General features: G+C 42.5%; 1 protein-coding gene across 7 annotated transcripts in view; it reads right to left on the bottom strand.

Annotated features, from left to right (window-relative positions):
- The window catches only part of ATP7 (copper-transporting ATPase 1), a 570,660-nt gene that overhangs the window by 297,897 nt on the left and 250,876 nt on the right, over positions 1-21,887 (bottom strand). Inside the window, exon 1 of one of the 7 annotated variants that reach the window (XM_067134920.2) lies at positions 12,874-12,979. The exons of the other annotated variants lie outside the window; for them this stretch is intronic. Within the exon in view, the coding sequence (XP_066991021.2) occupies positions 12,874-12,944 (71 nt within the window). The 5' untranslated portion in view covers positions 12,945-12,979. Of the gene's footprint in view, positions 1-12,873; positions 12,980-21,887 lie in introns of those variants that run through there. 7 annotated transcript variants of the gene reach the window in all.

The following is a 21,887-nucleotide window of genomic DNA, read 5'->3' as shown; positions in this document are numbered from 1 at the left end:
CCCTGCTGGGAATCGAATCCAGGACCCCTGTGACCAAAGGCCAACTCGCTAACCATTTAGCCATGCAGTCGCACACTTTTCAATATTAATTAGTTTTAATATTAATTTAGTTAGTAATGTATTTACATTCATTTTTAAAACTATTAATTTATGTAGTTTTAACTGTTTTACGTATCTCAGTATTCTATTTAAGATTTTGATTAGTATGTGGTTAAGTATACGAGAGGGCCTCGAGCCCTAACTTCGCTACTGTTAAAAAGGCACTAATAAATAAATAAATATAGAATGTAAGGGGTATGGGTATAGACATTTTGTTAGTTGGTTAAGAAAAATATATGTCACACCATACGCTAGGGAGTGTTTACCTTGTCCTATTTGTTTCCCTTGCGGTTAGGGCAGCGCAGTTGTGAGCTTGCATCCGGGAGCCAGTGGATTCGAACCCTTCTGTCGGCAGCCCTGAAAATGGTTTCCCGTGGTTTCCCATTTTCACACCAGGCAAATGCTGGGGCTGTACCTTAATTAAGGGAACGGCCGCTTCCATCCCACTCCTACGCCTTTCCTATCCCACCGTCACCATAAGGCCTATCAGTGTCGTTGCGACGTAAAGCAAATTGTTAATTCGTTTCCCTCGCAAGCCTGGGGTGCAGAATATAGTAGCATTAAGTTACAGTTTTGTGACGCTAATATTTGTATGTATAATTTTTATTAACGTGCCAGAAACCAACGACATGGAGCTGTTGCCATTTCAACACTGTTTTGAGGGCCACCGACCAAAGTCGGGATTTGAACCTGCGAACTCGGACTCAGAAGGACAGCGACTCAACCAACTGAACCACATGAAAAGGAGGCGTTTGTGATTATTGTTATAAATAGATTCAGTTACTATGTTTACACAGGTTTTATGAAGAGCATTTATTAAGGCGTGCGTTTTCCAACTGTCCTAAATGCACGAGACCGGACGGAAGAACTAGCTGGAAGCTAAAGAGCCTTGCAGGGGTGTCGCTTACTTCTCTGTACACTTTTCCAAACCAAACTCCATGGCGTAACAGCCCCGAAGGGCCATCGCCTACCAAGCGACCGCTGTTCAGCCCGAAGTCCTGCAAATTATGAGGTGTCCTGTGGTCAGCACGACGAATCCTCTCCGCCGTTATTCTAGGCTTTCTAGACCGGGGCCGTTATCTCAACGTCAGATAGCTCCTCAATTATAAGCTCGTGGGCTGAGTGTACCTCGAACCAGTCCTCAGATCCAGGTAAAAACCCTGACCTGGCCTGGAATGGAACCCGGGGCCTCCGGTAAGAGGCAGGCAAGCTACCCCTACACCGCGGGGTCGGCTTGTTACTTTCAGGTCACCTTATTTTAGAATTAGACTTAAGGCATCCTGCATTCGATGCCCGCCACTGACAGAGTTAAGAAAGGCATGGGATCGGGAAGATACAGCCTTGTTTCTGGGTGCAATAGAGTTGGCCATGAGTCTCCCGTGATCGAAATATCTACGACCTGGCAGGTAGTCACCTTCACGGGGCGTCGTACCAAAGTGGTTCTTTCTTTTAGAAAAAAAAAAAAAATTAAATGAAGATTCTACTTCCTCACAAACGAAGAACGATATTATCAATTTTACGAACAGTTTCAATAATGCAGCCGGTTTAGAGTACAGAAGCTATGATTTCGATTGTTGGATATAATTACATGGCAACAATCAAAACCATCAATATCTACAGAAGATCCGTCACCGCACTCGGTAGGACCGGCTTTCTTTTCATATCCACCGGGCTAGTTGGCCGTGCGGTTAAAGGCGCACAGCTGTGTGCTTGCATCCGCTTCGAACCCCACTGTCGGCAGCCCTAAAGGTGGTTTTCCGTGGTTTCCCATTTTCACACCTTAATGACAGCTGATGGCGGAGCTGTTGAGGATCCAACCAGCCTTAGGGCTGAAGACTGAACATACAACATACAATTAAGGCTAGGGCCGCTTCCTTCCCACTCCTAACCCTTTACTTTCCCATCGTTGCCATAAGACCTACGGTGCGACGTAAAGCAAATTCTAAATACAAAATAAAACATCTTTTCACAACCCCTTCCACGGAAAAGTTGTATCTACGCTACTGGCCTAGACTTGGCCACTGAAATTATTTCGTGGGTACGCCACTGCATCCACTCACCATTTAAGGTACAAGGTAAGCGCGAAGAATGCTTGATACTCAAAACACACCATCATAAATGATGCGGTTATTACTCAAAAGTACTAAAGAAAGGTAAGGCACGCGACCTAGTGTTTTAAGTAGAATCTGCATCAATAGAACGTGACTTCCCATTTTAAAAATGTTTCATGCATCGACTGCGACTCAAGCCTCGGCCGTCTTGATGAGAAGATAGAACCATTGGAACTGAGTTATCACGTCCGCTAATTACAAGATAGTTACATGCACTTTTGATGGTGCCATTTGAAGTTCTAATCAGTCCCCGGGCATTTGACAAAATATATAGACCTACCTATAGAACTAAGGCACGCGTCTGCGATCTGTCTTGCTATTAGAATTTTTAAAAAATCATAACTTACCGAGGATGCACATTATTTTGCCCTTAGTGACAAATAAAGTTATTATATGGCACAAAATGAGAAACTAACGTGCAGCTCACAATCCTGTCACAGTCTTCCGAACGCTGCAACTTAAACACAGCACATCTTTCAACCACGGTACAACCCCAGTTTACTGGAACTGATCTGCAAAAGTTGACACGATGTTGTTCAACTGTTTCTGGCTGTGGACCCCGTTATCTCGGTGGTCACGTTCCGGCCCCCTACTGAGTAATCCCTGGCTAATTGCCCCTTTCCTCATCTTTTGGCATTTGTCAACACATTCCCAATACTGAGGCCTCTACAGTGAAATACCCCGCGCATCACAAACCTAAGTGTCTTCCTTTCATTCAAGCAGTACAAATATGGAGAATTATGAATGGCCGTGTCCGCCTCTGTGGTGTAGTGGCTAGCGTGATTAGCTGCCACCCCCGGAGGCCCGGGTTCGATTCCCGGCTCTGCCACGAAATTTGAAAAGTGGTACGAGGGCTGGAACGGGGTCCACTCAGCCTCGGGAGGTCAACTGAGTAGAGGTGGGTTCGATTACCGCCTCAGCCATCCTGGAAGTGGTTTTCCGTGGTTTCCCACTTCTCCTCCAGGCGAATGCCGGGATGGTACCTAACTTAAGGCCACGGCCGCTTCCTTCCCTCTTCCTTGCCTATCCCTTCCAATCTTCCCATCCCTCCACAAGGCCCCTGTTCAGCATAGCAGGTGAGGTCGCCTGGGCGAGGTACTGGTCATACTCCCCAGTTGTATCCCCCGACCAAGAGTCTGAAGCTCCAGGACACTGCTCTTGAGGCGGTAGAGGTGGGATCCCTCGCTAAGTCCGAGGGAAAAACCGAACCTGGAGGGTAAACAGATGATGATGATGATGAATGGCCGTATTTAGCCCTGCTAGTAGATTCTTTGTCGCTACGTTAATTCGTCATTTCGGCGTAAGTTTTAAGTTGTTCGTATCGTACGTAAAACAACGACTGATCCTCGCTCTAGTTTCAGGAAACATTTTGGGGGGGGCCCGGCCCCAGTGGCCCCCCCCCCCCTTGGCTACGCCAGTGTGCCATACAAATGGTCAATAATTCACGCTCACAATTATTATTATTATTATTATTATTATTATTATTATTATTATTATTATTATTATTATTATTATTATTATTATTATTATTGGATGGTTCATGGCATGGGTTCCTGTAGTGACTTCCTAGTTTGTGAACGATGGGCAACGACTGTGTAGTCCAGTGTAAGTGGTCCTCAGGGTCGGAATAGCAGTAGCTATGGAATAGGAACTAGGCATCTTGGACATATTCTGAGTCATGGTCCTCCTCATGCTCAAGCGGCTAAGACTATAATATTCACCGGTGGTCCCTAACCCGTTAGAGGAGAGATTCTCATTGAGACTATGTGTAAGTACGGTTGCATCGTCATCCTCCTACTCCTCAATGGTTACTTCCGCGCGAAGCGCATAGGGCAGCAAGCTTCCGCCAATGAGTCCTGTTCGAAGCGGTGTTCTCGATATCTCCCACCTGATGTTATTAACTGTTCGTAGGTCGTCTTTGAACTTTTTGACGCCATGTTTTGCGTCTGCCTACATTTCATCGGTTTCCTGGTGGCTTTCACTGCACTGCGTTCTTCGAGTATTGGATGTCTGGTAAGCGGAAATATGGCTAGCTAGACGCATTCGACACTCAGCAACAATATCTTGTCGGTCGAGCCAAGTGACACCCAGAATTTTGCGCGAGCAATGAAGGTGGAACAGGGTATCTGCCACTTGGGCGACTGCCCTAAATGCAAATCAGTGGTAACTGATTGATTGATTTTGAGCTTCCGTGCTGTTTTCGCCGTCATTTTCCATGTTTCACAGGCATAGATCGCAGTAGGCACGGTGAGTGTTGTATTAAGTTTGAGTTTCGTCTGTTTATCGACCGCTGAAACGGACCAGATGGGTCGCAAGCGTTGAACACTGCTGAGGATTTGCCAATTCTGCAGCTGACGTCTACATCTACACTGCCATCCAGCGATAAGACGATACTGAGGTACCATAAGCGAACTGTTTCACTTGTTCGATTGGTAGCATTCTACTTCACAGAAAATTTACCGACACGGTGAGGATGTTTTGAGCAAGGCTCATACCTATGGGAGTGACGGAGTCTCACTACCATTTGGCAGGTCAGGGAATCCTTGGAAACGACTTGGCGAAGAACATCGAATTAGATCGGAAACTATCAATATTACTAGGGCTTATGAAAGAAAGAAAGAAGAACTGGCTGCGTCAACAACGAGGATGCGTATGGATATGTTAGCAGTTAATGATTTTCGGGAAAGGGGACATAACGAAGAACAGGTGTCGAAAGAGGTAATGCGGAATGAGGGGTAGGACTGTTCGTAAGGAAAACTATAGCACGTAATATAGTTTCTGTTCGGCACGTAAATGAACGAATGAAGTGGATAGATTTAGCGGTTAAACGAATTAGGATGAGAATCATCTGTGTTTTCACCACGCGAGGGAACAGATGAGGGTGAAATAGACAAGTTTTATGAAGCATGGAGCGATATCATATTGTGAAAGTGCTGCGTGTGAGTGTGGTGCTGAGAAGCAGACATTGCTTCATGTTGTTGAGAGCTGTCCACTGTCAGCATTTAAGGACGGTTTACGGACTCTGCATGAATTGACACCAAGTGCAGTGGACTGGTTGTCGAAGCTGGACATTCTAGTTTAATTACCTCTATATTTTAATGTGTATGTTAATTGTATATTTTTACAGATTATGCTTGTAAATGCCATACGATAATAATAATAATAATAATAATAATAATAATAATAATAATAATAATAATAATAATAATAACAGCACGGTTAGGATAGTGCTAAGGACGATTTCAATATGAGAACTGGAAATAGCACTGAAGGATATGAGAAGGTGATGGGTAAATACGGGGAAGATAATATGGAAGCTAATAATAATGGGAAGCATTCTTCGAACATATGGCTATTCAGCAAGAGAGCAGGGGTACCAGATCCATAATAGACCATAATCATAACAGAATTTGAATTCAGGAAATATGTTAGGAATGTGCGAGTATTCCACGGATTTTTCTATGATAAAGACCACTAGCTGATTTTCAGTGAACCAAGTTTCACCAGGCCTAATAGTGAAATCTGTCTGCAGACGAAAAAGGATAGGAAATCGCCAGGATGCGAAAATTAGACAAGTACATTATATGGTTAGTGAAAAGTACCAAAGAACAAACAGTCAGCCGGCCCAGCATATAGAAAAAGAATGTGTGGTACACAGAAATGCTGTAGTAGAAACAGTAAAAGAATGCCTAGGAACAACTGTGTGTAAAGACGGTGGGGAAGTGGGAGAAGAGGAATTGCTAATGTTTTAAAGCAGCGCCGATTCAGATCTTTTGACGATGGAATGGGAGAAGGGTAGGACTGCGAAGGAAGCCTTAATTAAGGTTCAGACCCAGCCCATCTATGGTGTGAAAATGGGAAACACGGAAAGTCATCTTCAGGGCTGCTGAGTGTGGGGTTCGAACACACTATCTCCCGAATGCAAGATGGCAACTACGTGAGCTACACCACGTAGCCATCTCACTCGGTAAGACGGTAAAAAGTAGAATGATGAAGTCAGAGCAGCTTGAAACCTTAAAAAGAGGGCGTATCATAAATGACTCCAAACAAGAACCGATACAGATAGCGAATTGTACACTGATAAAAGGAACAAAACGAAGCTAATCATTGTAGACGCCAAAAAGACATAGTGGAAGGATTTCGGTTTTAAGCCAGAAAGGTTTGGTCAAGCGGCAGGGAAACCATTCTGGACTGTAACAAGCAAGCTTAGAAGAGGAAAATCAGGTGAACTCATAGTACATACCAGGGAATCACTGGGCAGATTATTTTGAAAATATTCTCAACGTAAAACGAAATCTCTCTGTTGAAATCACAATCAACCACCGAGTTCGTGGGGAGGAGGATAATGATGGCAGTGGAATTACGCTTGAGGAGTGGAAAGGATGATAAAAGGACGTCATAAAGCAGCCAGAATATTTGAAATTAGACCTGAAGTAGTACAATTTAGCGGGAAAGCGTGGATGAAATCACTTCACAGAGTAATGGGATTAGAGTGGAATGTTAGTAAGGTACTTTCTGATTGGACGAAAGAAGTAACTGCACCTATCTATAACCAAGGGAACAGGAGGGGTTGCAACATCGAAGTATTTAACTGATTAGTACACTAGGCAAGGTGTTCAATGGCATTTTGGAAAGAAGGGTGAGATCGATGTTTGTGAGTAAGTTGAATGAAAACCAGCAAGGCTGCAGCACCCAGGGATGGGGGGGTAGTAAGGTTCAACCCCACTCCACGAAATAAAAATATGACAAATTTAAACAGCACATAAAGGTTTTCAAAAATTAAACCCATCAAATTAAAACTATTATGAAATAAAGACTTAAGAAAATAGAACATATATAGAACTGCACCGTCTTTAAAGGTTTCCCTCTGAATATAGTTAACAAATTTACTGGAAACATACATGAAAATTTTAATTTCGGTGAATTTTGCTTATTTTTAATGTTTTTAATAAATTCTGCACTATTATTCAATTATCTACACTCCAGACCAAGTCATTCTTATCTAAAATGTTTTGCTTGGGCCTTTTATTAACTTCACATACATACAGAAAATGGACAACATAAAGTATATTGTCTAGAGACAGTAAGTGTTGAAATACCTATAGATTTGAATGGTTATATCCTAGAAACTTACCGTAGTCTTCACTTTTTGATATGAGTTCATGCAGCTCATGTTTCAGGTACAGGTAATAAAGAAATGCTTCTATTTTCCTGGCCTTTTCCCAGTTATCTGGGCCTTCCTTCCTGAAGCCAACCCTATATGGAGATGGGGGGGATTTATTTACTGCTGGATGTTTCTGTGGTGGTTAGTAGTGCGATATGTTGTGTGTAGAGGAAGGTGTATTAGGATCATCACAAACACTCAGTCTCCGAGAGAGAAGAAGTAACCAAACGTGGTTAACATCTTCGGCCCATCATTTTCGATTCCCGGCCGCGTCGAGGATTTTAACATTCATTAGTTAATTCTTCTGGTTCGGGGGTTAGATGTATGTGCCATTAGAATTCATCTTCACAGATACACAGGTCGCCTATAGAGAGTCATCTCGAAAGACCTGCACACCACACCCCTCCAGATGTCAAACGCCATTATTATTATTATTATTATTATTATTATTATTATTATTATTATTATTATTATTATTATTATTATCTACCAAAACAGCTTTGGCAAATCCGCCGTCCCTTGTACTGGGCCGATTTGCTTCATTTTTGTTTTATTCTCTCCGGAATTACCTGCCGGTGAATCATGAAACACTGATATGTTCCTAAGTTCAGCCAACTTTGAGTAATCATAAAATCAAATCATTAAATGATCACTCCAATAATTGTAGGCGAAGGCTTACCCTAACCCGCAATACATTCCGCACTTAGCAGGTTGCTAAGCAACTAACACTTTCATTAATATTCTGATATATGTGATGTTCTTCCTCAGTAATGTCACTGCATGCAGCCATGTTTGATTAGGCCGTACCTGTGAAGCCAGAGAATATACATTCCCTCTGATGATGGAAGAATACATTCTGTGCTAGATACTATTGGATTCTCTGACCTTCCCCAGCTTCTGAATATACTCAACAGATGGCAGAATGTCCCCAATAGCCTACATGCTGTTAAGAGAAAACAGTATACATACGTACAGACGGGAATGTCTCAAGTCGACTAGCCTTCTGTATGATCATTAATAAAGCGCAGGAAAGAATTCTTGAAGAAGTGGGTAGTCTACTTACCCGAACCAGTATTCGTCCACGGCCAACCGTATGTTGCACTATCTCGGGCAAAATCGTTTGAAAATGTTAAGATCCAGATACGGTCGAAGCACAGAGAATATTAAATGTTCATAAAACTATTGAGAAGGACAGGTAAAACAATGTGACTGCGACAGGCATATCAAGACGAGTTATCTGACCTATGTATAAAGAATGCTATGGAGCAGCACGGGTCCTCTAGTTGTTATTATTATTATTATTATTATTATTATTATTATTATTATTATTATTATTATTATTATTATTCAATCATTAACACTAATCAGAAGGAATATGAAAGATGCCCGATCTTCCAAAAAAGAAGGCATCGGCAAAAGAAAGGGAAGGTCAACGAAGGGGTTGAAAATTAAAGACTTCCCAGACCTTGCAAACCTAACAACGTCGGGGTCGAATGAGAATAAGTGCTGACCAAGGGATGTCTGATAGGAAAGATTAAAGTGAGGAGTCTGACACAAATAAGTATAAGCAATGCCAGACTCAGCTACGGGAATTGTGGTTGCCAATCCACGCTCCCAAATTAAGCACGCGCGCACACACACACACACACACACACACACACACACACACACACACACACACACCGGGTCCCACTGTTAGTCACCTCTTACGACAAGCGGAGGATACCGTGAGTGCATTCTACCAGCCCCACCGGCAGGATATTTTATTGCTCCTATGGCTTTTGTTTTTTCACCACGACTCCACCCCCAAGCCCGAAAAATATTTCTGGGCACGGCCTTGAAAACTAGGACCATATTTTCAGTACGCGCTAAGTAATTGAAAAATGCTAAGAGAGCAACGGACAGTTATGTGTACGTTTCATAGATCTAGAGAAGGCACATGACAGAGTCCCGAGGGAAAACATGTTGGCCGAACTGAGGTGCTGGTGGTGGTGATTATTGTTTTAAAAGTACAACTAGACAACCATCCTCTATAGCCGTACTATGAAATGTAATGTCGTATGACTTTTAGTGCCGGGATATCCCAGGACGGGTTCGGCTCGCCAGGTGCAGGTCTTTCTATTTGACACCCTTAGGTGACCTGCGCGTCGTGATGAGGATGAAATGATGATGAAGACAGCTGATGAAGACAGCACATACACCCAGCCGCCGTGCCATTGGAATTAACCAATTAAGGTTAAAGTCCCCGACCCGGCCGGGAATCGAACCCGAGACCCTCTGAACCGAAGGCCAGTACGCTGACCGTTCAGCCAACGAGTCGGACTATAGCCGTACTGAGGGACTATGACTTAGGAGTAAGCTATTCCAGGCAATCAAAGGCATTTATAGTGACAATCAAGCCACAGTGAAAATTTACGGTAGAATAGGTTCTTGATTCAAGGTAGTCACCGGTTTTAGACAAGGTTCTAATCTTTCACCTGTTGTTCATAGTTTACAAGGATCACTTACTGAAAGGTGTGAAACGGCAGGGAGGGATTCAGTTATATGGAAATGTAGTAAGCAGTTTGGCCTATGTAAGTGACTTGGTCTTAATGGCAGACTGCTAAAACCCTGCAATCTAATACCTGGGAGGAAGAACATAGGTGCAGTGAGTATGATATGAAAACTAGCATTTCAAAGACTAAAGTAATGTCAGTAGGGAGGAGAAAATCTAAGAGGACTGAATGTCGGATCGGTAATCCCGAACTGAAATAAGTAAATCATTGCAAGTATTTAGGATGTGTATTTTCCCAGGAAGGTAGTATAGTAAGCGAAATTAAATCAACGTGGAACAAAGCTAATACAGTGAGCTGTCAGTAGCGATCAACTATATTCTGTAAGAAAGTGGTCTGATCCCCGACAAAACTATCTATACACAGGTCTGTTCTCAGACCCACTTTGCTGTGAGGGAGTGAAAGCTGGAAGGACTCAAGATATGTTATTCATAAGTTAGAAGCAAAAGGCATGAAAGAAGCGAGAATGATTGCTGGTACAAACATGTGGAAACAATGGCAGGAAGGTACTCGGAATGAGGAGATAAAGGCTAAGTTAAGAATGAAATCGATGGGTGAAGCTCTAAATACACTGACTGACAGAGCAAATGCAACACCAAGGAGGAGTGGTTCGAAAGGGATGAAAGTTGGGGAAAAAACAGAGACGGCACGGACGAATAATTGATGTTTATTTCAAACCGATATGCAGGTTACACAATGCGCACGGCGTCGACTCAGTAGGATGTAGGACCACCGCGAGCGGCGATGCACGCAGAAACACGTCGAGGTACAGAGTCAATAAGAGTGCGGATGGTGTCCTGAGGGATGGTTCTCCACTCTCTGTCAACCATTTGCCACAGTTGGTCGTCCGTACGAGGCTGGGGCAGAGTTTGCAAACGGCGTCCAATGAGATCCCACACGTGTTCGATTGGTGAGAGATCCGGAGAGTACGCTGGCCACGGAAGCATCTGTACACCTCGTAGAGCCTGTTGGGAGATGCGAGCAGTGTGTGGGCGGGCATTATCCTGCTGAAACAGAGCATTGGGCAGCCCCTGAAGGTACGGGAGTGCCACCGGCCGCAGCACATGCTGCACGTAGCGGTGGGCATTTAACGTGCCTTGAATACGCACTAGAGGTGACGTGGAATCACACGCAATAGCGCCCCAAACCATGATGCCGCGTTGTCTAGCGGTAGGGCGCTCCACAGTTACGACCGGATTTGACCTTTCTCCACGCCGACGCCACACGCGTCTGCGGTGACTATCACTGACAGAACAGAAGCGTGACTCATCGGAGAACACGAGGTTCCGCCATTCCCTCATCCAAGTCGCTCTAGCCCGGCACCATGCCAGGCGTGCACGTCTATGCTGTGGAGTCAATGGTAGTCTTCTGAGCGGACGCCGGGAGTGCAGGCCTCCTTCAACCAATCGACGGGAAATTGTTCTGGTCGATATTGGAACAGCCAGGGTGTCTTGCACATGCTGAAGAATGGCGGTTGACGTGGCATGCGGGGCTGCCACCGCTTGGCGGCGGATGCGCCGATCCTCGCGTGCTGACGTCACTCGGGCTGCGCCTGGACCCCTCGCACGTGCCACATGTCCCTGCGCCAACCATCTTCGCCACAGGCGCTGCACCGTGGACACATCCCTATGGGTATCGGCTGCGATTTGACGAAGCGACCAACCTGCCCTTCTCAGCCCGATCACCATACCCCTCGTAAAGTCGTCTGTCTGCTGGAAATGCCTCCGTTGACGGCGGCCTGGCATTCTTAGCTATACACGTGTCCTGTGGCACACGACAACACGTTCTACAATGACTGTCGGCTGAGAAATCACGGTACGAAGTGGGCCATTCGCCAACGCCGTGTCCCATTTATCGTTCGCTACGTGCGCAGCACAGCGGCGCATTTCACATCATGAGCATACCTCAGTGACGTCAGTCTACCCTGCAATTGGCATAAAGTTCTGGCCACTCCTTCTTGGTGTTGCATTTGCTCTGTCAGTCAGTGTATAAACAGGCTTCGGTTGTGGGGTCATGTAAGACGAATGTTAGAAGATAGGTGACTTAGAAGATAAAGGACTCAGCTATTTAGGGTAGGTGAAGTAGGGAGAGACAATTCGACGATGGTTAGACTCTGTTTGTTTAATTATTTAAAGTTCAGAGGTATGGAACAGACCACAGAGCTACTTACAAATATAAGATTGTGGAGGAGTATAGTTGTTTCACAGAGGTTTGCAATCTGAAAGCTGAAAGGCATGCCACTCTTTAATGAAGACGTATGTATGTATGTATGTATGTATGTATGTATGTATGTATGTATGTATGTATGTATGTATGTATGTACGTACGTACTGCCGAATGGTCAATGTACTGGTCATCGATCCAGAGGGTATCGCGATCGATTTCAGCCATGCATGGTTAATTCATCCGGCTCGGGGGCTAGGTATTTTTATTTGTCGTAATACACACATGTTCCTTTACACTACATAACACAGTCAACCACTACAAAAACACGTACTAGCAGTATACCTTATACATTCGGGCGTTAAACTGGGCTAAAATTAAATGTGGTGCCGATCCCAAGTAACAGGCGCACATACAAAGAGGAGAGAAGACGAATTGGAAATCATAATGTCTATGACATTCTCGAAATCTAAACGAAACCTAAATCTAAATGATTACGCTCGACTGTCCGTCACATACAACAGGTTGATTGACGTCACTGATGAGAAAGAGAACGAGCGCGGAAGAGTGAAACACGGGAACGTTCGCACAAAACTGTTCCATCAAGCAGAGAGGAGAAACACTCTTTTCATTCTATCATTTTGTTCCCAGACAAATTTCCCACAAAGTCCTTGTTAAAAGGACAATCGTTCTGCTCTAGAGGATGACGCGTGCAAGGACAAAAACAGGACAATTAAATCGAACACTACTCGTAACTTCTACGTCTACTCTCGATGCAACTTACCTCGAACACGGTACAGTATGCCTACTTGGAAGACGAATAACCTCGCAATGCAAGGAACACTCCCGCTGCATAGAGACTCCACGTACCCGGCAATCATCTTCCCAGAGTTCTGAGCAATGTTCAGAACCAGAAACCACAACCACCTGATGTTTCAAGTCACTTGCAACACGTTCTTAAAATACTGCACTTTCATGCTCGTATTTTAGCCGGCGTTAACGAGGCATCAAGAGCTGATAACGCGCAGCGACTGGTACAGGTTTATTTGCCTACCTCACTCTATTAGAAAAGAAATGCTCTGAGAATGGAATACAGGGGTTTCCAAACAAAGAATCAATGCTTCCTACGTAACTTGATGCCAAATTCATTAACTTATGAAATAATAAATATATGATGTAGGTTCACTTACACAAGGCGGAAAAAGAACTTTTTTTTTTTTTCCTTTTCTTTTTGGCAAACAATTTAACGTCACGCTACAGTAACTCCAACAGGTTTTCGGTGACGAAGGGATAAGAAACCATTGGGAATGAAGCAGTCGTGACCTTAATTAAGGTACAGTCACAGTTGGAAAAATAATAATCACAGTCTTGAGAGACTTAACATAAAGGTGTCCGTTCCATTAGGAAGGATGAAAGAGATTTATAAAGATATAACTTGAGTGACTAGTCGCCCGCTTTCGGATATAATTCGATGATTTCCGAAAATGAAGGGTATGGGTACAGAATATGCAAGATGAAGGAAAATCATAAAACAGAATAACACCCAAGAACTGGAAAGCACATCGCCAGAAATGACAGATGTATCTGACTGAAGTAAATAATATTACTGGGCATAAAAAGTTTAAATAAAATACTAAACTTGTATTCAACTGCGGAATACTATTTCGTTTCTCAAATAATCTGCAGGCTATAGTGACAAAGCAAAGCCATCCACGTACAGGTCCATGAGGGTACTAAGCGGAATAGAGTGGTTTGCTCTACGCCCTGCGCCCTTTCCCCCAGGAATTAACCTAATAATCATTTTTATTAGGGTGGGTGAACCAGAGGTTGAGATCTCGTTTCTGAAATGTTTCGACTTCCTGACGGGGAATCGAACCCACGTCCTTCCGGGTGAACAGAGCACGCCTTTATGGACTCGGCTAGGCAGCTCATTTTATACTGACAGTTTACATTAAAATGTATGTATGTTCAGTCCGTCAGCGATGCCGCTGGTAGAATCCTCAACAGCTCTGCCATCAGCTGTCATAGATGGCCTAGGCATCACTGAAGAGGCGTACTAGGGAAATGAGGAGTGAGGTAGTTTCCCGTTGCTTTCCTCACCGAGCCAGAGTTGCTATTACATGTCAGTCTGCCAAGCCCACTGAAATGCATGCACCAACCGACCCTATGAGCAACATTTTCACACCATTCATAGCAGGGACTGGCTGCATAAGGATTGGCGTTACTAGCATCGCTCATACCTCAGTCACTTTCAAATTGTCAAAGCCAAGGATAAGACAGAGACAGATCTATGAAAGTAAGAAAATTGCTCTAGCCTATACCAGAAGACATAGTGCACTGTAAACACTAGGTCCTGCCAGCAAAGGCATTTACATTAAAATAGGAAACATTAATTACATACATACTGTACATGCAATACACTTCAAGTCCCTTTCAATTATTCATCAAGACTGTGAATACTGTACTTGTACTTAGCATCTCTTTACTCTTCTCTTCGTCTAATTTCAGCCTTTTCGATTGATGAATCCCTACTAAAATCGAAGTATGGACTCTTGCCAGCTAGCGAGAACCATTTCATACCAGTAAAGTGTTAAAACGTATAATGGAGCAATCGTACTATAAACATTCCACTGCCGGGCTGAGTGGCTCAGACGGTTGAGACGCTGGCCTTCTGACCCCAACCTGGCAGGTTCGACCCTGGCTCAGTCCGGTGGTATTTGAAGGTGCTCAAATACGTCAGCCTCAGGTCGTAGATTTACTGGCACGTAAAAGAACACCTGATGGACTAAATTCCGCCACCTACTGGGCGAGCTGGCCGTGCGGTTAAGTGTGCGCAGCAATGAGCTTGCATCCGGGAGATAATGGTTCGAACCCCACTATCAGCAGCCCCGAAGATGGTTTTCCGTGGTTTGCCATTTTCACGCGAGGCAAATGCTGGGGCTGTACCTTAATAAAGGCCAGGGCGCTTCCTTCCCACTCCTTGCCCTTCCCTATCCCAGCGTCGTCGTAGGACCTATCTGTGTCGGTGCGAAGTAAAGCGAATTGTTAAAGTGAAGTCCGGCACCTCGGCGTTTCCAAAAACTGTAAAAGTAGTTAGTAAGACGTAAAGCCAATAACATTATTATTATTATTATTATTATTATTATTATTATTCTTATTATTATTATATGCGTTAGGCCCTCTAAGGAGCACGTAGAACCATTAGTTAGCATTCTTCTTCTTGTTTCTCTTATCCTCCCAAAACTTCTTCATCCTCGCACTGTGAGTCTGTCGTCTTTCTTGAGTCCATGCCTCCTGGAGTTTCAAGTTTCTTGTACATTGTCTGGCTTCAAAGCTGTGCAAGTTAATTTTGTGTCTAAATGTAACCCGTGTAGTTGTCAGTGGGTCAACGCCGACTTCTGCGAGATCTTTTTGGGTGTCAGCAAGCCACCGTACTTTATTTTGTCGGGTTCCGCTGATAATGAGGAAGATTTTCTTGGTCAGTCGCGAGTCGTCCATTCGTGCTAGATGTCCGTAGAATTGCATACGTCTTTTCCGGGCGATTGAAGTGAATCTTTCGGTCAGCGAGTAGAGTTCTTCCGAGCTTTTTCGCATCCATATTCCATCTTGGAACTTTGGTCCAAATATTTTCCTAAGTATTTGCCGTTCCATTTTCTCGATGCCATTGATATTGATGGTCAGTGTTGATGTTTCAATCGCGTAGAGTGCTTCAGGAAGAACTACTGTATGGTAGTGACGCAGCTTGACTTGGATGGAAAGGGATTTCTTATTGTAGATATTCCAGGTGACTGTGTAGGCTTTACGTAATTTTTCGGCACGGGTTTTGTTGGCTATCCTGTCGTTACCAGTGTTTCCGATAATTTCACCTAAGTACTTGAAATGTTTAACTCGTGTGATACTGCCATATTTGGTCCCATGTGATTCCACACTGGTGTTCTTGGAGTCCATGTATTGTGTTTTCTCATATGATATTTGGAGGCCAGTCTTAATAGCAATCTCATGCAGATTCTCAAGAGCGGTTCTGGCTTCCTCGGGAGTGCGGGTGATTATTGCTAGGTCGTCAGCAAAGGCAAGACACTTTTAATATTGATTCGCTTATCTCTCGTTCCCATATTTATCCCGTGTACTTCCTTCTCCCATGTTCTAACGATCTTATCTAGTACAAGATTGAACAGCAGTGGAGATAATCCATCACCCTGCCTCACGCCTGTTCTTATCTCAAATGATACGGAGATTTCGCCCATGAATTTCACTTTAGAAGTTGTGTTAGTTAAAGTCTGTTGGATTAACTTCGTTGTTTTGTTGTCAACACCATATTCATGAAGTACAGCTAATAGGGTGGCACGGTCAATCGAGTCGTAAGCTTTTTTAAAGTCAACAAAGGTGACCACTGTTCGAATTGATTGGCGATGTTGGAGAATCATCTTGAGGTTCCAGATCTGTTCTGCACACGATCGGTGAGGTCTGAAGCCCGCCTGGTATTCTCCAGTCTTCCATTCTATCTGTTGTTCTAATCTGGTACGGAGAGCACGAGAGAATACTTTGTAAGCAATTGAGAGGAGAGAGATACCTAGGTAATTGTTCGGATCTGTCTTGTCACCCTTTTTGCGTAGAGGATGAATCAAAGCAGCTGTCCACTCTGCAGGTATGATTTCGCTCTCCCATATATCCGCAATGATGGCTTGTAATCGGTCAATAATGACCTCACCTCCGATCCTGAGCATCTCGGCAGTTACACCATCTTCCCCTGGTGCTTTGTTGTTTTTGAGATTTAATACAATATTCTGTATCTCGTCATGTGTTGGTGGAAGTGAGTCATGGTTTGGGGTGGATATGCTGAATTACAGTTTTTCGGCAGGAGGTTAACAGTTATGTAACGCCTCAAAGTACTGCTTTAAGATGTCACAGTTGGCTTTTGTATTCGGCTCAAGTGTTCCATCGATGCGACGAAAACAAATACTAGGGGATTTGTAGTTAGTCAGTTCTTCTCTAAAAGTTCTATAGAAATTTCTAGTGTTTTGTTCCTTTTGAAATCGTAATCGATTTCCGACAATCTATTGAGGTGGTAGATACGTTTAACTCGTCTAATAGTTTTGGCTGTTCGCTTCTGTATTTCTATGAAGTTACTCCAATTTTCTGGTGTTTGGTGACTATGCCAATTCTTCCAGGCTTGCATGCGGGATTCCAGAGCTCTAACGCAATCGGCAGTCCACCACCTGTGTTTACGTTTTCGTGGAGGTTGGCCAAGTTTCTTCGCTGAGTCTTGAATGGTTGCAAGAAGGGTGTCCCATGTTTCTGTGTTAGTCTGCATTGATTCCATGAATTCCTGTGCATGATCTTTTAAGTATTCTGGATCAAAGCGTGGTATTTTAGGTTTCTGATAACTTTTCCGGTTAGGTCTGAAGCGGACTTTGATTTGTGAAAGATGGTGGTCGGACTCTACGTAACCCTTGCGAACTCGCACATTCATGATTTCAGGAGAGTATTTTCTTGTGATGGCTACGTGATCAATCTGGTATTCACCTATGTAGTTGATTGGTGATTTCCAAGTGGTCATTTTCCACGGAGGTTTCTTAAAGTGTGTGGACATTATTTGGAGGTTAGCCATTCTACATATGTTGATTAGGCGATGTCCATTGGCATTAGTCTTCTTGTGTGCTGAAAAGCACCCAATGATGCTTCTGTATTCTCGTTCCCTGCCGATTTGTGCATTGAAGTCCCCAAGGAGAATTTTAACGTGATGCTGAGGTATCTTGGCGAATGCTTGTTCGAGTTGCAACCAGAACTTCTCAATTTTGTTTTTGTCAATTTCACTGTTCACCGGAGCGTGTGCATTAACCAGTGTGTAGGCTTTGTTAGCACATTTAACCGCGAGTAGAGAGAGACGTTCCGAAGGTGATGTAAAATTTATCACCGAGTTCTGTATGGTGTTATGTACTAGGAATGCAGTGCCCAAAATATGTAAATTACTATTTGCGAGTTTAGTTGCAGGCCTCCCTTATATATTCGATATCCACCTGAATCAAAGTGATCGTAATCACGAAATCGCGTTTCTTGAACTGCAAGAATAAGCATTCTAAACTTGTCACAGGTATCAGTCGCAATCTTGAGTTTGCCTGTTTTAGCCAGAGTCTGTACGTTATTATTATTATTATTATTATTATTATTATTATTATTATTATTATTAAGATTCCAGGGAAAGCAAAACACCTTAACGAAAACCTATTCCGCCTCTGCTCTGTTCGCTTGAGGTCTGAACTCTGAACGGAGCTACTTATAAATTAATTAAAATTAAAATATGATTTCTCAAAAATACCCTCACAAGTGACAGCAGTATTTTCATTTGTGTGTTGCTTCGATCACATTTTCCCCCTTTCGTATCCAACAATTAATACTAATGAGAATGAGATTATAAATGAGCACATTATGTTATGTTTTAATAGTTGATATGATAAAAAGTGAACCAATAAAGTGTCTCAGAGACTACTGTATTACTTACTGGTATTAACTTACTGGTATTAGTCTAAGAGTCGTGTGATTATAAATCGAGCAAGAAAGAATCAAGTTTACAAAAATAGAAGCCTATCCAACTTATCAGTTTTGTAACCATTCATCACTAATTCTCCATATTGAATCTACAATGAAATTGTGTTGTTTAAGTCACATGTGGTTAATTACCCTGGCTCGGAGATTGGGTGTTGGTATTCGTCATAATACACGAAAAATAACTATATTTCCACTGATCATTTTCCAACGTTTACGAGTAAAAAAAATTGAAAAACACTATTTTAGTAATCCGACTACAACAAAGATTTCACGAACGTTTGTGGCAATGACGTGATGTTGACATTTGTGAAAGTGTGATAAAGAGAACTAGGTACTAAATCATTCCGACATTTATTGTCCATTTCGCTAGACGCACGCAAAATATACAACACAGTATTTTTCTTATATTTCCTCGATCTACTCGGAAACAAACTGTACCTTGCAGTAGTTCTTCGTCTGCCGATCTGAGCGGCTCAGACGGTTGAGGCGCTGGCCTTCTGACCCCAAGTTGGCAGGTTCGATCCTGGCTCAGTCCGGTGGTATTTGAAGGTGCTCAAATACATCAGCCTCGTGTCGGTAGATTTACTGGTAAGAAAAATAACTCCTATGGGACTAAATTCCGACACCTCGACGTCTCCGCAAACCATAAAAGTTCTTAGTGGGATGCAAAACCAATAACATTATTACTGGTTCTTCATTAGAACTAGTTCACATGGCGCACAGTGTGCCGAATTGAACACCTAGGTATCTGCGTATAAAAAGAAGGCATCGTCCATAATGTGAGAAACATAAAAATATTTCCGTAAACCTAAAAACACGGTATACAATGGGTAGAGTTATGGCAGATAGAAATGCAATACACTAACAGGAATAAATTCATGTGACCTCTGTTTCTTCGAAATAGAATAGAAAACAATAAAAATAACTTAGTCCGTTTCATCATTTGCTAATAAAGTGATGATTTTTCATTATTTGCATAGTAATGTGGTATACAAAGTGATTTGCAAAATGTTTACCAGTAGTAACTCATTTAGCCGGGCAAAGGGCTCAAGATTCATTTACTATCTGACTCGTCCGAGGAGTCACGAAGAATGTAGTTTTTATTTTCAATTTGATCTGTTTCATTCATGGAGAGAGAAGCTTGGGGAGCATCCAGCAACTCGAAATTAGTAGGCAATTTTTAGGCAATTTATTGTACTTATTAATCAGTGCATCGGATGTAATCAGCAACACTGTAAGAAAGTTCGTAGAACCTCTTGAATATTTAAGAGTATATGCTGCCATCTTCTTCCAGCCCTCTGCCACTTTTAATTGATATTCAAGAAAATTACAATTCATATCTTCTATATATTAAATAAAATTATGAAAACTAAAGTCAGTCAGTCCGGCCATTCTATCCGGTCGATTTCCTTCAATTTTTTAAACTTAAAGGTATTCATTCACAGACTTGTCATCAGGTACTATAAATCACTTAACTTCCGCCTTCCTCAAATTATTTCATTTTTTTTTCCCCATTTTTTTGTATCTTTGAAGCAATCATATCTTTGGTTCTAATTGAGGTACAGAGTCCGTTTTGGCCTAAGAACACTCAGTGGATCAAGCTCTTTCATTTCAGCTCTTAACTATTCAAATTGATTATTCTAAGGAAAGTTATGAGTGCACATTCAATTTGACGTCTCATTTCTTCAACATTTTTTGTCATTGAAGCAATTCATATCCTTCGTTCTAATTAGTCTAAAACACTCAGTGGATCAAGCGTTTTCTTTTGAGGTAATGGCTACTTAAATTGGTAGATTTTGAGAAAAGTTATGAGTACATTTGTCTCCATGACGAAGATCTTTGAAGGACTTCTTAACAGTTCGGCGCGTAGTGTTGTTCCAAGGAACGTTTAATTCGATTTCTTTGTGTTTTGTTGACATAATATTACATTCTACGTCAGCAGATCATGTGCTTTATTTCAGTAACTCGAAATTTTACAAATACAGCCGTGAGAATAGTAACGAACACCACCATACTTTGTACATTGCGGGCGGAGCCAGCGGGAAACTGCTAGTTTTTTTAAACAATTCAGCTTCTTGTGCATCAGCGATGAATTTCTCCGTGATATTCAAAACGACTTTCATTTCGAGTTCTTATCGGATCTTCCCTCCATATATTGAAAAACTCCACTTTTGATAAAATCCATGATGTCTCCGAAAATGATCGCAAAACATGTCGTAACAAACTCTTTGAAGATTCCAAATCTACGTTGAAGTTGCTATCCAACAGCGTTCGCCTCAACCCTGACAAAACGGTACTCCCGAATTACCCACTAAAATACACATCTTTGGGGCCAATACAAAATGTTTATAACCCTAGCTACATGGTTAAATTGATTTCCAAAGCTCATACAGAATGAACAAACCTTTGCTGAATGATCTCATCCCGACTGCTATGGTGTAACGAAACACTGTGCACCATAGCTCACAGTTACAGATAAAATAATAATCATGTTATGTTGTATAAACTTATCTGTTGAATACCCCTTCAATTTCTACAGGTGATAAGAAACGTTAGAGTGTCGGAATTTTGACCTGCTGGAGTTCCACACCGAAAGTAAAGCCAACGATACGGAGGTGTCGCAATTAAGCACCCTCCAATGCCACTGACGTCAGCCAGGATCGAACCCGATATTTTGGGAACGGAAGTACAGAGACAACCTATTGCACCACTGAGGTCGGTAAAATAGATAACAGAAATAATTATCGTCCGGTTGATCTGCAGGATCGGTGAGTCTCGCTCAGTTTTCTTCAATAATAATTTTAAAAAAAAACAGGGATTGAGATGTGTCATTGACACGGGCATAGGTGTTCATGCGTGACAGCATCCATGGCCGGTGAATGAAATGACAGACTCGTCATGTTCTCTTCATGATGTTAATATCATCAGCTTCCCTTTCCCTGAACCTTATATTTTCAACGTTTTGGCTTGTATCCTGCAAAGAAAATTGTTATTGATTATGAATTCAGTATGCGAGTTCGTTATTTATGTTTTATTATTGCATTAGTTAGTCTGCTTAATAACGCAAACACAGCCACCGGGAGTGTTCCGATCAGGTGAGCATTTATTTATTTATTTATTTATTTATTTATTTATTTATTTAATTTACTGTGAACTGTCTTGTCTAGTATATCGCCTGGCAATACGGATGGCTAATTAAATTATATAGCTCTAGCACTTCCGAACCGTAATAATTTATCTGACTGGTCGCTT

Source organism: Anabrus simplex, chromosome 1, assembly GCF_040414725.1.
Source record: "Anabrus simplex isolate iqAnaSimp1 chromosome 1, ASM4041472v1, whole genome shotgun sequence".
Taxonomy (NCBI): domain Eukaryota; kingdom Metazoa; phylum Arthropoda; class Insecta; order Orthoptera; family Tettigoniidae; genus Anabrus; species Anabrus simplex.
Note: the sequence above shows the minus strand (reverse complement) of the source record. Positions and strands in the feature narration are given on the sequence as shown.